Source organism: Petaurus breviceps, unplaced genomic scaffold (genome assembly GCF_028583685.1).
Source record: "Petaurus breviceps papuanus isolate PSGF00001 unplaced genomic scaffold, PetGlider_PUasm1.0 76, whole genome shotgun sequence".
Taxonomy (NCBI): domain Eukaryota; kingdom Metazoa; phylum Chordata; class Mammalia; order Diprotodontia; family Petauridae; genus Petaurus; species Petaurus breviceps.
This window is the reverse complement of record NW_027186473.1, coordinates 26,791,339-26,810,761: the sequence shown is the minus strand read 5'-3', so window position 1 is coordinate 26,810,761 and position 19,423 is coordinate 26,791,339. Positions and strand designations below refer to the sequence as shown.

Sequence of the window (19,423 nt, the reverse complement as noted above, 5' to 3'; positions counted from 1 at the left end):
CCAATTGCTTAGGGGTGGCCAGGTGGCTCAGCGAGTAAGAGCACTGGCTCCAGTGTTAGGATGACCTGGGGATCAAATCTGGGCTCAGATACTTAGCACCACACCCAGAAATAACTGGCCATGTAACCTTGAACAAGTTACTTAACCCCAATTGCTTAAAAAAAAAATAATATAAGGTGATTTGATAGACACAGAGAAATAATATTGTCCAGTGTTCCTCTGAGTATCAATAAGTATAAAATCAAAGGAGGGAGACAGGCATTTGCCATTGTAATAAAAGGATAACTGTGCAAAGTCCAGGAAAAAAAAAAAAAGCATTGCCCACAGATGGCAATGTCAACCAGTTATTTGTTTGCAGATAATATTGTGCTGATTGAACACTCCAGAGCCTTCTCAGTAAGATCCAGGCATTCAAAAGAGATCAGCCTAGGAATCCATACAGAAATTAAACCATCATCAAACTTTCATTAAAATGCCTATCATGTGCCAGAAACTGTCTTGGGTCATGGGAATACAAATGTGAGACACTCAAAGAACTCACATTCCTTGAAATCAAGGATAAGGACTGTGGCTGTGATTTCATTGGTTTATGGAAAACTTGGGTGAGGAAATTCCCTCTACAAATGTAAGTTAGCACCTTTTCTGTACCTTATAGTCTTAGAGGTTGCCTAGATTACTGAGAAGTTAAGTAACTTGCCCAAGATCAAGTAGTTAGTATATTTCAGAGGAAAGACTTGAACCTAGGTCTTCCTGGCTTCAAGGTTAATTCTTTATTTACTAAAGCACACTGCCTCTTACCTGAAATTAAATGGATGAAAAATGTGACTGACTCAGATTATGGCTATAGTTGAATGGAAGACTTACTGAGATGGTCCATCCATACATCCTGAACAGGTACTGTAAGTGGACAATGAACTGGGTCCAGAATTTAATAGGAGGAGGAGAGGGGGCTGAATTGCATTTATAAAATTAGTCAATGCTTTCAATGACCCCAATCTCTTCCCTGCTGCAAAAGTTCACCTTTTAAAGATCAGTATCCTGAAATTCATAAATCATACTGATCTTAGAAAGTTCAAAATTTCAAATGCAAGAGAAAGACTACAGAAAGCATAAATAGGCTAGAACCCACTGTTAACCTTGTGTGCCACAGTTATAGAAGATATTATGTTACTATAAAAGGAAATAGGCTGATCATAGAGTGAAGTGAGTAAGAAAACTCACATTCTAGCTACAACCTATTTTTCCACACTGATCTTGCATCATTCTCCCCTCACAGAGTTACATATTCTTAAGATTCTTTGTAGATACAAAAATAAACCAATAACTAGTGTGAGGACACAATTATATTCACAACATTGCATTTACATTATCAGACAGGTCAAAATTCAGTCCTTAAGCTATTTTGGAGATCTTGGATTTTATTTTATGAATATATCTCCATTTTGAAGACCCTCCAGAAAAGACCAATTTCTATAGCTCATCGTGGGATGAAGGTGACTCTGGGTTCTCACACTATGCCCATGGAACTTAAGTTCTGACATGTACTACCTAACAATGAATAGACCAACAAGTATTGGTTAAGTACATACTTTGTGCTAAGCTGGAAAAGCTTTGAATACAGACCAAGCAATGGATTACATATGTCTGTCATGTAAGGAACAGTTCATCTAACTCAGAGCTTCTTAAACTGTGGGTCACAACCCCATACGGAACCCCTATATGCAACCAACAGTTTAAGAAGTACTGAGGGATCAAGAGTGGAAAAAGGTTTTGTTCAGCTATGATAACTTTCAAATACCATTTACAAAGTAACAGAATGATTCCTATCTGTGTCACTGGAGAGAGTACTCACACTGATGAAATCGCAGATGATTAACATATTGAAGAAGTATTATTGAGACATAAACAAATAAAAATACAGTAAGTAAATAAAACATAAGCAAATAAAGTACCAAAACTTTAAGAAATAAAAACAGCATAATATTTTAGATGTTGCTTGTTTTTCAGTATTACCTCAATTTGTTCATAAGCAAGACTTTCTTTATCATCAAAAAGTAAAACAAAAAATGTATGAAAATATGTAAAAGTCCATAGAATGTGAATATGTCCATAAGTTTATTGAAGTGAACAAGCACCATGATCTTACCACAACAGGTTGATTATTTACTTCAACAAAACATGTATCATTTTCTTCCTTTAGGAACAAGTCCAGATGTTCTCCAAAAAGGAATCATGAAAATTATAGATAATGTCACATGCAATAAAAAAGAGGTATATAATGGTACCATAACAAATGGAATGCTGTGTGCTGGGTTCTTGGAAGGAAGAGTAGATGCCTGCCAGGTAGGTGAATCCATGAGTGAAATTGGGTGGTGGAAATGTTAATATTTTGCTGATGGTAAAACACCATTTTATGAAAATCCTACTTATTATATTTATAGCTTTTCCATGCCAAATTAAACTGGCCAGCTATGTAAGAGATTTGAAAAATAAAGACATATTTGAGCAATAACTAACATTAAACTAATCAAACTACAGTCAACAATAACCATAATAATCATTATTATATTGATATCAGTTATGTTCAGCCATACAATCACCCCCAAGATGAATTAAGGTCCATAATATCACAGGCCATGTTGAAATTCAATACATATCATATTTTTAGGGTTCATGCAATATTCTTCATTTTATTTTTAATCTAGGCTACCTGTACTAGCAGATCTACAAAAATTATAACTAACAGGTCTCATCCAGGAACATAGATTTTTGTTTGCAGAAAATCTAAGTGTCCTAAATAGGCAATGGCAGAATTCAAGTAATTCTCTCATAAGCACCAAGACTCATAGGGATAAAATGTTGAGACATATTCTATAAATATGTGTTGGAGGTGAGTATATGTACCAAGTTATATACAAGCCTAGATGTGCATAGTAAAACTGGGTGTATGAGGATAACATCAAACCTGGATTATGTCTTTGTCTTTGCTGCCCCCACATTTACCACCTCACAAGCACTCAGACTGATACAATATCACATATGGCAAAATTTTTTAACCCAACAGAAAGTACAAAGGACACATACTTGAGGTTATGAACTAGTAAAATGACTTCCTACAGAACTTAGACATTCACTTGACTAATAGTACAATCCTGGGTTTGAGGCCCCTCCACAAGCAGAATTTGGGGTTGACGTGGTCCATTCTGGTAGGTCCCACCTTCCCACAGACCCTACATAGGACACATGACTTACAGTACCAGGTGAGGTGCCGGTCCTTCTCTTTCAGGGTCTCTCTCTAAATCCAAATGAGGCAAGCATCTCTGCATTCTTTGTACCTCCTCTTGGTGAAGCTAGGAACTTTTTTCCAAGTCCTTATCTGTTGACAGCTTATGAGGAGGCTCATAGATACACCATTCTTTCCTTCAAACTCTGATGGCTTCTAAAAATATCTCTGAAATTTTCCTTTCAACATGACTAAGTAGAGAAAATTCAAAGAAAAGGGATGTTTTTGACATCTACTAAAGGATTCCATCATGCTGTATTAGTGATTAAGTTACTTGTGAGTTACTCTTTATGTTTTGCTCTCTTGAGTTTTCTAGAGCTTTATGGTACAGTGATTTCCAAAGTAAGGTTTACCCAGAATATACATTGCTGCAGTAAAAAATCTATACCTTTCTTATTTTACTGATACCCACAAAGCACCCTTTCTGACTATTAAATGGGGTCTCATTAATTCTTTTTTTTTAATTTTAAAATTTATTTTAGTTTTCAATATTCATTTCCACAAGATTTTGAGCTCCAAATTTTCTCCCCATCTCTCACCCCCCTACCCCAAGAGGGCACGCATTCTGATTACTCCTTCCCCCATCTTCCCTCCCTTCTATCATGTGTCCCCCTCTTAACTCCTTCACCCTTATTTTCTCGTAGGGAAAGATAGATTTCTATATCCCATTGACTGTATATCTTATTTCCCAGTTACATGTAAAAACAAATTTTTAACATTTGCTTTTAAAACTTTGAGTTCCAAATTCTCTCCCTTCTTTCTCCCTACCCACTCTTACTGAGAAGGCAAGCAATTCAATATAGGTTGTACATGTGTAGTTAAGCAAAATACTTCCATAATAGTCATGTTATGAAAGACTTAACTATATTTCCCTCGATCTTAACCTCCCACACACACTTATTCTATTTTCTCCTTTGACCCTGTCCCTTTTCAAAAGTGTTTGCTTCTGATTACTCCCTCCCCTAATTTACTCCCTTTTATCTACTTCCCCTTTATTTTCCTATAGGGTAAGATACCCAATTGAGTGTGTATGTTATTCCCTCCTTAAGCCAAATCTGATAAGACTAAAGTTCACTCATTCCCTCTCACCTCCCTCCTCTTCCCCTCCATTGTGAAACATTTTTCTTGCCTTTTTTATGTGAGATAATTCTATCTCCCCCTTCTCCCAATATATTCCTCTCTCATGCCTTAATTTTATTTTTTTGATTTTTTGATATCATCCCTTCATATTCAACTCATCCTGTGCCATCTATCATCCTGTGCTATCTAGCTGTCTTTCGATTTCCTCCAACTACCCTAATATTGAGAAAGGTCTCATGAGGTACAAATATCATCTTTCCATGTAGGGAGGTAAACAGTTCAACTTTAATAAATCCCTTATGATTTCTCTTTCCTGTTTACCTTTTCATTCTTCTCTTGATTCTTGTATTTGAAATTCAGATTTTCTATTCAGCTCTGGTCTTTTCAGTAAGAATGCATGAAAGTCTTCTATTGCATTGAATATCCATTTCCTCCCTGAAGTATTATAGTCAGTTTTTCTGGATAGGTGATTCTTGATTTTAATTCTAGCTCCTCCGACCTCTGGAATATCATATTCCAAACCCTTCTATCCCCTGCTAGATCTTGTGTTACCTGTATTGTGCTTTCACAATACTAAAATTGTTTCTTCCTGATGGCTTGTAATATTTTCTCCTTGACCTGGGAACTCTGGAATTTGGCTATAATATTCCTAATTTTCTTTTGGGGATTTTTTTCAAAGTGATCAGTAGATTCTATGCTGTCTTTGGCATTTGTTGATTGAGAAAGCTGGAAATCACCACAGCTGCCAGAGATTCAGTGCCTGAGTCCTGCTCTGGCCCTGTCTGTGCTGGCATGGTCCAAGCCAGACTGTGCTCTGTTCCAAGTTGAGTGTGATAGACCTTTCCTGTCAGCATTCCAGGCTCTATCTTGGGCTGGAGATTTGTTTCACTCTGTCATTTTGTGTGTTCTGCAGCTCTAGAATTTGTTTAGAGTCATTTTTACAAGTATTTAGAGAGGTTTGGGAGAGAGCTCAAGCAAGTCCCTACTCTAACTCTGCCATCTTGACTCCACCTCCTGGTCCCATTCTTTTTTTTTCTTTTTTTCTTAATTTTGTGTTTATTTTTAGTTTACAACATTCATTTCCACAATAATTCGAGTTACAAATTTTCTTCCCATATTTACCCCACCCACCACCCCAAAACAGTGATCCCATTGAATACCTCCTCCCCCAATCTGCTCTATATTTTATCCTCCATTCCCCCTCCAACTTTCCAATAGGGCATAACCCAGAGCCTGCATATCTTGTTTGCCAGTGCATGTAAAATAATAATAATAACTTTTAAACATTTGATTTTTAAAACTTTGAATTCGGGACGGCCAGGTGGCACAGTGAGTAATAGCACCAGCCCCAGAGTCGGGAGACCTGGGATCGGTTCTGGGCTCAGATATTTAACACCCACACAAAAATAACTGGCCATGTAACCTTGAGCAACTTACTTAACCCTGATTGCTTAAAAAAAAAAAACTTTGAATTCCAGATTCTTTCCTTTCTTCCCTCATCACCCACCCTTACTGGGAATATAAGCAATTCAATATAGGTTGTACATGTGTAGTTATGCAAAACAATTCCATAGTGGATATATTGTGAAAGACCGACTATATTTCCCTCCATCCTATCCCAACACCCACTTGTTCAGTTTTCTGCTTTGACCCTGTCCCTTTTCAAAAGTGTGTGTTTCTAACTACCCTCCCTGCCAATCTGCCCTCCCTTCTATCATCACACCTCTTATCCCCTTCCCCCCTACTTTCCTGTAGGGTAAGATACCCAATTTAGTGTGCATGTTATTCCCTCTTTAGGCCAAATTCAATGATAGTAAAGTTGATCCATTCCCTTTTGCCTCCCTGCTCTTCCCATCCATTGTGACAGTTTTCCCTTGCCTCTTTTATATGAGATAATATACCCTATTCTGTCTCTCCCTATCTCCTCTCATTATATTCTTCTCTCACCTCTTAATTTTATGTTTTTAATTTCCTTAAATTTATGTTTTTAATTAATTTTTAATAATTTTTAATTATCACCCTTCCTATTCAATTGATCCTATGCCCTCTGTCTATATATACCTGTACATATATGTACACATACTCACATGTGTATTCATATATGTATATACCCTCCTATATAGACATATATGTATATATATGTGTATATATATACATTTATATTCCCTTCAACTATCCTCATACTGAGAAAAGTTTCATAAGTTACAATGATCGTTTTTCCATGTAGGAATACAAATAGTTCAACTTTAATAAGTTCCTTATGATTTATTTTCCCTGTTTACCTTCTCATACTTCTCTTGCTTCTTGTATTTGAATGTCAAATTTTCTATTCAACTCTGTTTTTTTCATCAAGAATGCTTGAAAGTCTTCTAATTCATTGAACTACCGTATTTTCCCCTGAAACATTATACTCAGTTTTGCTGGGTAGGTGATTCTTGGTTTTAATCCTAGCTCTTTTGACCTTCAGAATATAATATTCCAAGCCCTTAGATCCCTTAATGTAGAAGCTGCTAAATCTTGTGTTATCCTGATTGTGTTTCCACAATATTCAAACTGTTTCTTGTTGGCAGCTTATAATATTTTCTCCTTGATCTGGGAACTCCAGAACCTGGCTATAATATTCCTAGAAGTTTTCTTTAGGGGATCTTTTTCAAGAGGTGATTGGTGAATTCTTTCAATTTCTATTTTGCCCTCTGGTTCTAAAATATCAGGGCAATTTTCCTTGAGAATTTCTTGAAGCATGATTTCTTTTTTTTTTTTAAGCAATTAGGGTTAAGTAACTTGCTCAAGGTTACACAGCCAGTTATTTCTGGGTGTGGTGCTATCTGAGCCCGGATTTGATCCAGGTCATCCCGACACTGGAGCCGGTGCTCTTACTCGCTGAGCTACCTGGCCGCCCCTAAGCAATTGGGGTTAAGTAACTTGCTCAAGGTTACATGGCCAGGTGTTTCTGGGTGGGTGCTAAGTTTCTGAGCCTGGGATTCGATCTCCAGGTCTTCTCAACACTGGAGCCAGTGCTCTTACTCACTGTGCTACCTGGCCGCCCCTGATTTCTTTGTTTGATCATGGCTTTCAGATAGCCCAATAATTTTTAAATTATCTCTCTTGGATCTATCTATTTTCTATTTCTGTGGTTTTTCCAATGAAATATTTCACATTGCCTTTTATTTATTCATTTGTTTGGATCTGTTTAATAGTATCTTGATTTCTCATAAAGTCATTAGCTTCCATTTGCTCCAATCTAATTCTGAAGGAATTATTCTCTTCGGTGAGCATTTGACATTCTTTTTCCATCTGGCAAATTTGGCTTTTTAAGGCATTCTTCTCCTCATTGGCTTTTTGGGCCTCTTTTGCCATTTGAGTTAGTCTAATTTTTAAGGTGTTATTTTCTTCAGTCAGGTTGTTAACTCTCTTTTCAGGATTTTCTTGCATCATTCTCTTTTCTCTTCCCAATTTTTCCTCCACTTCTCTTACTTGATTTTCAAAATCCTTCTTGAGCTCCTCCATGGCCTGTAACCAATTCATGTTTTTCCTGGAAGTTTTTTGTGCAGGAGTTCTGATTTCATTGACTTCCTCCTGTTCCATGCTTTGATCCTTTTTGTCCCCAAAAAAGGAATATAAGGTTTAACTGCTGTGCTTGCTTTGATTCCTTTGCTTGCTCATGTTGCCACCCAATTACTTGACTTTTGAGCTTTTTGCCATAGTAGAACTCTGCTTCCAGGGAAGAGAGCTTTGTCCCAGATTGCTGGGGTTTTCACAGCTGCCAGAGCTATTAGTTGGGTGCCCTCTCTGAAGCCCCCACAAGCTCTGGAGCCTGGTCACACATCCCAGGACCTCCACCCAAGACAGCGATCCACATACAAGCAGGTTAAAGTAAGAATGATTACCCTCTGAATGGTTGCTTTGTCTCCCTACAATCTGTAGGCCAGGAGCTCTGAAGCAGCCACATGGTGGCTGCTGCAGGGCCACTGTGCCTCTGCCACTTCTCGCTTTGGAGGCAGAGGCCCAACTGTGCTCCATCCCCCCCCAGTTCCAACATAGTTCTTCACTGACCTTTTATTTTGTCTTTGGCATTTATGGGTTGATAATTCTGGAAACTGCCACAGCTGCTAGTGATCCACTCTCCCAAAGTCCACTCCAGCTGCTGCTGGTCAGGGCCACCCTGGGACTAAAACCATGGGCTCACACAGGGCTGGGCTTGATTCCCAGCATGATGCAATGGATCCTTTCTGTAGGCCTGATGGGCTGCCTGAAGTGGAAGATTTGTTTCTCTCTGTCACTTTGTGGGTTCTGCAGCGCTAAAATTTATTTAGATTCATTTTTTATAGGTATTTGAGGTGGTTATGGGGGAATTCATGGAGTTTTCCTGCTTCTACACCACCATATTGGCTCCACCCCTCCCCATTATTTCTTAACAACAACAAAAACTCAAAACTGGACAGAAAATAATATTAATTCATTTTCCAGTACTGTTTACAATTGAATATGAACTGTCTCTTGGATTCTGAGCAGACATGACCTACTTAAATTGGCTACTGTGAAATATACTTGTTTCACATTTCAAAGATGCAAGATTTCACCAATATTTGGTACTCCCTCAACTGACAGAGATACTAAGCCCTCTTGAATTTGGTGTATGATTTTCTGAGTTGTGACCCAAAATTAAAAATAAAAGACATCAGTTAGTAGCCAGCTATCCAGGGATAAGCCTGTCCAAACTTAAATAGGTTGGTCTTTAAACAATAAATATGAGTGGCGGCTAGGTGGCGCAGTGAGTAGAGTGCGAGCCTCAGAGTCAGGAGGACCTGAGTTCGGATCTGGCCTCAGACACTTAACACATACACACACACACACACACACACACACACACACACACACACACACACAAACCTAGCCATGTGACCTTGGGAAAGTTATTTAACCCCAACTACTCTCCAAAAACCAAAACCAAAAAAACAAAAAACAATAAATATTAGTCTCTTACCAGTCCTATACTCAAAATCTTCCAAAATTTGTGCTTAGTGGGAGAAATCTTTAGAATTTGGGGTCACCTTCACAACAAAATGAGATATGGTTTTTAGTCAAGTATTTGAAGCCTTAATGAAGCTTTATAGCAACTAACTTCATGAGATTCAAAAGAAGAAAACTTCTAAGTTGAAAGGAAATTAAAGAGAAGGCCTTGAAGAAGAGAATATGAGATATGCTCATCAATTAATCAAAAGACATTTATTAAGCACTTACTATGTGCCCAGAACTGAAAGATATTGTAGATACAAAGAAAAAAGTAAAATAATCCCTTCACTCAAGGAACTTACATTCAATCTAGGGAGACAACACATATGTATATGTGTGTATGTGTATGTGCATATGTATATGTATATATACATACAAAATAAGTACAAAGCTAATTCTGAGGAAAAGACATCATACAGAGAAAGTAGTGCTTGAGTTAAGTCTTTAAACTAAGAATTCTAAGAAGCAGAGGTAAGGAATGAGTGCATTCCACGAATGGGGTGGAGGGAGGACAGTCAATGAAAACTCACAGAGTTCAACAATGAAGTGTCCCGTGTGAAGAATAGTAAGAAGGTCAGTTTAAGTGGATTGTAAAATGTGTGAAAGAGAGTAATGTGTAATAAGACTGGAAAAGTAAATTGGGGTCAGGTTTTGAAGGGTTAAAAAAGCCAAAAAGAGAAGTTTCTATTTGATACTAAAATTTTAAAAACAGACTAGATTTTATTGAGCAGAATAACATGGTCAGACCTACATTTTAAGAAAATTCTTTTGGCAGCTGTGTGAGGAGATTATTAAAGAAGTCAAAGACATAATAAGGCAAGGCGGTCAAGTAAGTGTCTATTCTATTGCTATAGTCCAGGTGAGAGTTGATTAGGTTCTGAAGTAGTGTGATGGGTATGTGAGGAGCACAGCTCAAGTGAACTACTCCTTAGCTTAACCATGCTTCTTCCTCTAGTGGTAGCCTTAAAAATGCCCTACTCTTTGTCCCCTCCCAGGACAGTGTTCTAGGCTATCTCCCTTCATTGGGTCTTATGGCCTAAGGTCCCAGTTATTGCCTAGCCCCCATTTAATTTATATTCAAAAGTATTTAAGGTACTTTCTATACTATTTGACCAGGTATGCTTTGAATTTTTCCCTAAGCACTAGAATTGCTAGTTATGGCTCCTAATAGAATGGCAGAGGAATTTTTCACTGCTCTAAAGATAGTGAAGAAAAAAAGAAAGAAAGGGAGAGAGGGATGGAGGGAAGGTAGAAAGAAGGAAGGAAAAAAATTGATTAAGGTAAGAAACAAAAAATAAAAAGGATGTAAAGCGGTAAACAAAATAGTAGAGGGAAATCCTACCATCTTTTCTAAACCATAAGAGAAGAAAAAAAAAGGAAGGAGAGGAAAAGAAACACTAAACATGTCAAGTTATGTGGTAAGAGTGACACTCTTGTCATTTGCAGAGGGGTTTTGGAAAGAGTCTGCTAATTTTAGAAGACAGAGCTGGGCCACTCCTTGCCTCTCTGCCACCCCCAAAAGCCAGGAGGAAATAAATTCTTGTGGCTCAAGAAGTGATTATGAGAATACAGATACCATCAGGAGAGAGATCATCCAAGAATGATTTCTTTAAAAAAAAAAAAAAAAGAAAGACTAATAGTGAAGGTTAGTGACTCCCTGCTGAGACATATTGGGCCACCTATATATCTATTAGATATAAACATTCCTGGAGCATGCACCTCTATAACATGAGAGAGCCATCCAAGATTTGTCAAAACTGAAAAGTACTTCCCTTCTTCTGGTGATTCACATAGGGACAAATGGTAGCAATATAAGGAACTCAGAATACAATGCCAAGGAGTATAAAGTGCTGAGCAAGGAATTAAAGATTTTAGAAAAGTAGGCAATATTATCTTCATTGTTGCTTATGGAAGATAGGAGTTTCAGAACAGAAATTATAGACTTCTCAATGTTAGGAAGTTTTACAAACACCATATAGCCCAACCCCTGTTTGCACAAGAATATCTTTTACAACATACTGAATAAGTGGTGAATCTATCCTTTGCAAGGAGACCCCCTAATGAGGAGGAATCCATAACCTTCCAAGGTAACCCATTCCACTTTTAAATAACTCTAGTTGTTAAAAAAAAAAAAGCTTTATTCCCCCTTACCTCAAGCCTACTTTTACATTTATGCTATTTTCACCAGTTTCTCTTGGCTCTTCCATATCAGGGTAATTCAAATACTTGGAGATAATTATAAAATGTCTCAGTATTCTCTTCTCCAGACTAAACATATATAGTTCCTTCAATTGATTCTCCAATGGCATGAATTCAAGACTCTTCACCATTCTGGACATCATTTTCTCAATAGTCTTCAATTTGTCAATGTCCTCCCAAAAATGTAGATATTGGCTGACCAGGGTCAAACATAGAAGGACAATCAACTCCTTAGTTTTGGACACTATTTCTTTCAATACAACCTGAGCACAGTAGCTTTTTAGTGGCACATCACACCACTGACTCACATTGAGCTTGCAGTACACTAAAATCTACACATTTTTTTTCAGACATGATGTTACCCCACTATGACCCACCTGAGAAGTTTGGGTTTTTACTCCAAATATAAGACATTACATATGTTCCTACTAAATTTCATCTTATTTGATTAAGCTCTACGTTCTAGCCTGTCAAGACCTTTTTGGACACTTACCCTCTCATCCAATGTTTTAACTACCACTCCAAGCTTTATGTTACCTGCTAAACAAGATACTGCTGAAATGTTAAACAGTACAGAGTCAAGCACAGATGTCTAGAACACTCCAATACAGACATCCTTCCAAGCTGACATCTAGCTGATAATGAATGACTGCTCTTGGCCATCTAAGGAGTTCTAAATCTACCCAATACACATCTCTTCATCTTGTCCACAAAAAAAAAAAATCTGAGACTTTGTCAGATGTCTTTCTAAATTTTAGGTAAACTGGTTATAGCACTCTCCTGATCTGCCAATATAATTTAGCCCATCAGAAAAGGAAATGAGGTTGATCTGACATGACCTGTTAAGTCACATAGGTAGTAAACATTAGAGGTAGGATTTGAAGTAAATCCTCTGACTGCCCAGTGATCTTTCCATCGAACCAAGAAAAAGTTCATATTAAAAAAATCTGGGGTTCTTGAGACATTTCAGGAAAAAAGTTAAATTGATAAGTAGGGTATTTTAAGAAATATAAAGTGTCTAGAAAGAGAAGAGGATCCTGGTATACTCTGCTGCTCTGGTCAGATCTCATGATTTGTTCTAATATACAAATTTTAGAAACAACAGTGACAAGCTGGTACTCACCTAAAAGGAGGTAATCCTGTTGATGAGGGGACTGAAGATCATGCCATATAGGGACAGGATAAAAGAACTAGGAATGTTTAGCCTAGAGAAAAGAATGCTTGAAGAACATGAAAGTTCAAGTCAGTCAATTAATAAACATTTATTAAGCATCTACTATATGCCAGGCACTATGTGCTAAGTGCTGGGGATACAAAAAGAGGCAAAAGATAGTCCATGCCCTCAAGTAGCTCACTAATAAAGGAGACAGCAAACAAATAAATGTGTACAAACAAATATATACAGTATAAATAGGGAACAGATAAGAACAGGAAGGCACTGAAATTAAGAAAGGTTGGAAAAGGCTTCCCAAGAATGTAAAATTTTAGCTGGGTCTTAAAGGAAGCCAGGGAATCCAGTAAATGGATATGGGAAGGGAGAGCATTTCAGACATGTATCATTCTAGACATGTAATATTCCAGATCAGTATCACTGGATTCTTGGTAGGGAGTAAGGTGTAAGAAGGTTCAGAAGGTAGAAGGGAGCTAGATTGTAAAGGGTTTTGAATGCCAAATAGAAAATTACTTTATTAAATCCTGGAGGCAACTGATAGCCACTGGAGTTGACTGAGGTGGAGGGTGGGGGGTTTGACATGGCCAAAATGACATGGTTGAAACTGCTTTAGGAAAATCACTTTGGTGACCAAATGAAGGATGGATTGGACTAGGGAGAGAGACTTAAGACAGGCAAACCCAACAGCAGGTTATTACAATAGCCCAGGAGTGATGATGTAATGAGGGCCTGCACCAGGGTGGTGGCACTATCAAAGGAGAGAAGGGAATGTATTCAAGAGATATTGAAAAGGCAAAATCAATAGTCCTTGGCAACAGACTGGATACTAGGGACAAGAAATAGTGAGGAGATGAGGATGACAGCTTGATTGCACACCTGGGGATCTGGGAAGATGGTGTTGTCCTCTACAGTAATAGGGAAAGGGAAAGTTTTAGGGGCAAAGATGAATTCTTTTTTGGACATTTTCAGCTTAAGATGTCCACTGGACATTATATCTGATGTGTCTAAAGGGCAGTTGGAGTTGCAAGATTGGAGGTCAGCAGAGAGCTAGGGCAGAATAGGCGGATTTGAGAATCGTCAGCATAGAGTTGGTAATTAAATTCTTGGGAGCTGATGAGATCACCAAGTGAAGTGCTACAGAGAGAGAAGAGAAGAGAACCCAGGAAAGAATCTCATGGCATACCTACAGTTATTTCTTTTATGGGGTGATTACAGTACCTTATTATAAAATTTGGGTTGATATTATGCAATACTATACATATGTTTTGCATATTTCTGAGCTTCTAAACTTTTTTCGGTATCATCTGTTGGCCTTTGCATATCGTCTGCAGCTTCTGAAAAACTCTCATTTAATTTCTTTTTTTTTAAATGCTTTATTAACTTCTTATTTACATCATTCATTTCTGCCAGATTGAGTTACAAATTTTCTCCCCGTTTTTCCCCTACCCACTGCCCCAAAATAGCAGTCCCACAGGATATCCCCTCCTCCAATCTGCTCTCTCCCATATTTTCTCCCATACCCCTTTCAACTTTTCCAGGGGATCTCTATGCCCCAGTGCCTGTATATATTATTTCCCAATTACATGTAAAATAGTATTAGTAATAGTATATATATATTTAAACATTTGATTTTAAAACTTTGAATTCCAGATTCATGCCCTTCCTCCCTTGTCACCCACCCTTACTGGGAAGATAAGCAGTTCAGTATAGGTTGTACATGTGTGGCTAATGCAAAACAATAACATAGAAGATATATTGTAAAAGTCTGACTATCTTGCCCTCTCTCCTATCCTACCTCCCACTTGTTCTATTCTCTCCTTTGATCCGGCCCCTTTTCAAAAGTGTCATTTAATTTCTTATACTTATATATCAAAACCACAATGGGGAAAGTGACAACATAGAAGGGACAACTGTACTCCTTTTGTTGGAAAGTCGCACTATTATTAGTCATCAGCACTATAGTGCAGGACATTTCATGGATGATGTTATAGACTTTCCTAGTATGTGCAGCTCAAGATGTAACGTCTCCAGTGACACTTCTTAATTGAACCAAATTTAAAACACAGACATTATATTTATAATATTCTAAAATAAAATGCTAACTAGATACATTAGAAAGTGACAGAAAGTATCAATATCTGAGATACTGTTGTAGCAGAAATAGCTCTAGATGGTAAATGTTCACAGAGAACACCATAATTCAGTTATATTGACTAAATGTGATTACTACTTAGTAAGTAACTGCATATAAGTAAAAATTTGAGGGTTTTCTCAAAGTTATTGTGCCTGAAGTGTCTGACTCCTGCCTTGCTGGGTTCTTCCAGTAATTATGCACTGAATCTACAGACTCTTTGTCAAAGTAGTGTCCTGTGAATTCGTACATCTCTGGGCATCTTCCTCGTAGCTATGTATGACATAGCTATGACTATGTCATAGACATAGTCAAATGTCCAATTCCTTCTCCCTGATGTCCTCTGAACCAAGTGTGGAGCTCCATCCTGACTTTTCAACAGTTTTGCCTTATCTGTGTCCTAGAGAAACTTCATATCATTGATCTGATTCACTGGGGATTCTGAGAGAGACTATGTCTGTGTTGTCAAGGCTGAGAAGACAACTACTGTATTAGTTTCATAAGAACCAACTAGCAGAGGTTGTGCTGCCTTTTTGCTTAGCTCCTGTAGCAGCAAGCACCCCAGTGTCCCCAGGGTGGCTGCTCACACAGGTTCTTGGATCTGCTTTGAAAAAGGAAAGCAATTCAAAATGGGTTAACAAGCTTACTTTAATCAGTCAAATATGTATCATTTACCTAGTTCAGGGGAAAAAGGTCAGCACCCCGAACTTCATAGTATACAGACAGAATTATCAAGACAGAGAAACAGATCAAGTAGACAGGTTTCCAAAACTGCCCAACCATTACATCCATACAAATCAACATCTGGGTTTCAACATCTGGGTTATTCAAAGCCGAGGGGGAGCTCTCAACAATGGCTTCCCAGAATCCAGATCAAATCATAGATCACTTCTCAAAGTAAGCCCCAAAACAAAGCCTCAAATCAGGGTTTATATACCCTTCCCCTGGCTCAGAGGATGTAACAACCTTATTGACTCACTGGCCAATCAAGAAGTATCTACTGAAAAACAAGCCTCCCACCCCAGGCTCCAGGTGCACTTTAGCCTAGGGGCAGGGAAGATCTTTAAAATTTACATTCCCATTACAGCTCCCTAGACTCAAGCCAAGGAAAGTGTCAGATAAAAGAAAGAGTACTGGTTTTGGAATAAGAGGGCATGGGTTCAAATCCCAGGGCTGCTGCTTACTATCTGTTACTTTGTAAAATGAAGACAATTGCACTGCACAATTGCTATGATTCCTCCCAGCTCTAAATGTCTCACCACTGTGACCTGGAGAAATAGAGAATGAATTGGTGCTTCTGGGGAAAAAAAAAGTAACTGCTCATATAAGTGATTCCATAACAGAGACAGAGAAAACTCTTGCTGACAGGATCAGTAAAACATAGAAGGATCATATTAACATTTTTTAAAATATGTGGGGCAGTTAGGTGGCACAGGGAATAGAGCACTGGTCCTGAAGTCAGGAAGACCTGAGTTCAAATGTGACACTCAGACACTTGACACTTAACTAGCTATGTGACATTGGGCAGGTCATTTAACCCCAATTGCCTTACCTTCCCTCCTCAAAAAAAAAAAAAACCTGAGATATATCAACTCCCACCCAGGTTATAGAGAGTTATACTAATGTTCTGCTCATACACTGAAGGAGGGGAAGTTTGTATTCTGAAAGAAGAGCTACATAGGAAGAGTATATTATTTAAAAATCCATCTAAAGAACTCATTTCACCAAACATTTGTTAAATAAATAATAAGGCAAGAACTGTGCACATAAAAGGCCTATACCCATAACAGTTCACACTACTTAGTTCACATGCCAAGAAAGTCTTTGAGTTCAATCACATTCAGAGATTCCTAGGATATGAAAATATTTAAGACAGAATTCATACATGTTATGTTATGTTAAAAAGATAGGGGAGATGAGCTGGAACTTGATTTCATATAGGAAAGTCCCATGTAACAAAATTCCCTTAACAATGCAAGATAGCAACTTCTCTGCAGTTTAGAATCTTAGTAAAGAGCTTCATTGAGCACTGAGAGTTTAAGGAACTTGGCCAAAGTGACAGAGCTATTATGTGTCAGGGGCAAGACTTGAACCTAGGTCTCCCTGGTTTGGGGGTCAACTTTCTATGAACCATGCCACACTGTGATAACAATGATAGTTGATACATATAATATTTTAGTGTTTGCAAAGTACTTTAAACATGCTCATCGTCACACAGCTTGTAACTATCAAAGGTGGGATACTGTTTTGCTGTTGGGATACAAATTTGCTGTTGAGTCCACATCCAAAAGTCTTCCCAGTGAGTGAAAGTCAATTCCCATGATAGTGTGAGCAAAGCATCTTACTTTAATATTGTCGCATAAAAATAATTGCCAAAGTTGTTGAAGTCACTGTTCATTCTTCAGTTTTACAGTGATGCCCTTTTCAATACTGCTGAATACAACTCACAGAAAAATTTCTACTCATAATCTCAAAGGGAGGGGAGGTATAAAAGTCTTTTGAAAGGACTGGTTCATATCACTAGGAATTATTGCCTTGGGCATTCCTACTATTAGAATAGTGTGACAACCAAAAATTTACTGTGGTGTTCTCTGAGGAAAATAAATTTTCTTGAAACACAGGATCATAGATTTAGAGTTGGAAGGAACCTTAGAGGTCATTTTACAGGTAAGAAAAGTGAAGGCTAGTAAGGCTTTCCCCTATGTCACCCAACTAGTAAATTTTTCAGGCAGAATGTGAATCCCTGACTCAGAGTCCTAAACAATATCCATTACATGAGACTACCTCTCCTACTAGGGTATTCTCTGATTAAAACTAAATTAAAATTAAAATTAGAAATGAAAGTCATTCTCTCTTGACCTTACCTTTTGTTCCAATTCAATTGAAAACTAGAAACATACCTTATGTTCTAAGAGAGAAAATAAAAAGCTTACACTACACCAATTATGCTGGCACTAAAGCTTTAGTGGCACCCATGCTGTGGGCTGCAATCAACTCAATATTCTTACTGAAGGGAAGGTTTTAGCAAGATTCCACGTGACCCCAATTTACCAAGAGCTGATTGCCCATGTCATCAAAGGTCACTCCTTTCAGCTCAAATTTCTGGAGCTCCTAGAATTTTCCAACACTTCATAAAGATTCTTTTTTCAAGGGTCCATAGAATCATAGAATTTTAGCATTAGAAAAGTCCTTATAATGAGTTATAGCAATTCATCTTGCTCTATAAGAAAGTAAGGAGGTGGGGGGATATAAGAGAGGGCAGATTTGGGGAAGGGGTATTCAGTATGCTTGTCATCTTGGAGGGGGGGTAGAGGAGAGAGGGGAGAAAATTTGTATCTCAAAATCTCGTGTAAATGAATATTGAAAACTAAAAATAAATAAATAATTTTAAAAGGTCTTTAAAGGTCCTATCATCCAACCTCATTTCATAGGTGATAAAACATGTTTTCCAAATTTGAATTTGCTTAAACTAGGTTAATCTTGGGTATTAATACTTGGGGATCATAAAATCATAGATTTATGTCTGGAAAACAGACAAAAAGATCAAGTAATTCAACTTCTATTTCAAAGGAGGAAACTCAGGTCTTCAAAGTCTTCATCTATTTATGCTGCACTGTTCCTACTTGCCTTAATATACTTCAGTAATTCAATGGATCCTTGATCTTGTTGACAAAAACAACAGTGCAGACCATAACCCAGACAAGTTTACTCATCTTATATAATTTTTGTTCATTTTATCCAAGGAATTCTGTTTAGGGGATCTTGCTGTTAGGTCTTCCTCTAGTTTATTTAATTTTACATGGTTACACTTAGGCTATTCATTGCTTACCTTCCTCTGAATGCTGTTCTTTAATGGAATGCCAGGACATTGATAGGGAGGCATCATGGTATTGTGGGGAAAGTCCTGGATGTGGAATCTGGAAAGGAGCTGGGATCAAATATTGACTTTGCTATCTATTACCTGAGTGACCTTAGGTAAATCACTTAGTTTCTCTGGACTTCTGTTTCTCATCATCTGATGAGGAACTGATCATAGGCATTAAAGAAAGATATAAAGTAGAAATAAGGAAGATAACACAAGTTGTAACAGAGGCAGGGACTAATTATTATTTGGTAGTGAGAAAGATTGGTATAAAGAGAATAACATGAAAACAGAAAGGCAAAGAGGCAAGAAAGTTGTGGTCAATAAGGAATGTTTGGGGGGGGTATTGGTGGACTCTGGGATGCACATGATTACAGTGACAGTATCACAATAGTGGTTTTGGAAGCAATTTTCATTCTCTTGTCACTGTGGTATGTAGGAGGTGCCCATGAATGTCTGTGTCTCTCCAAGTTTGTGGATGTGGGTTGACTGCTGCAGTGTCCCCCACATAGCATGTACTAGGATAGGGAAATAAGTGATGATAAAGCTGTGTCAAGTCAACTCGAGTCAATAAGTATTAAGTGTCTACTATGTGCGAGGCATTGTGCTAATTACTGCAGATACAAAAAAAAAAAAGCAAAAAAATAGTCCCTGCTCTGAAGGATCTTATCTTCTAATGAAAAA

General features: G+C 37.8%; 1 protein-coding gene across 1 annotated transcript in view; it reads left to right on the top strand.

Annotated features, from left to right (window-relative positions):
• Positions 1-19,423, top strand: part of LOC138174764 (transmembrane protease serine 11C-like) — a 130,333-nt gene that overhangs the window by 98,657 nt on the left and 12,253 nt on the right. The window contains exon 8 of the mRNA XM_069105048.1: positions 2,201-2,343. Within this exon, the coding sequence (XP_068961149.1) occupies positions 2,201-2,343 (143 nt within the window). The remainder of the gene's footprint in view (positions 1-2,200; positions 2,344-19,423) is intronic.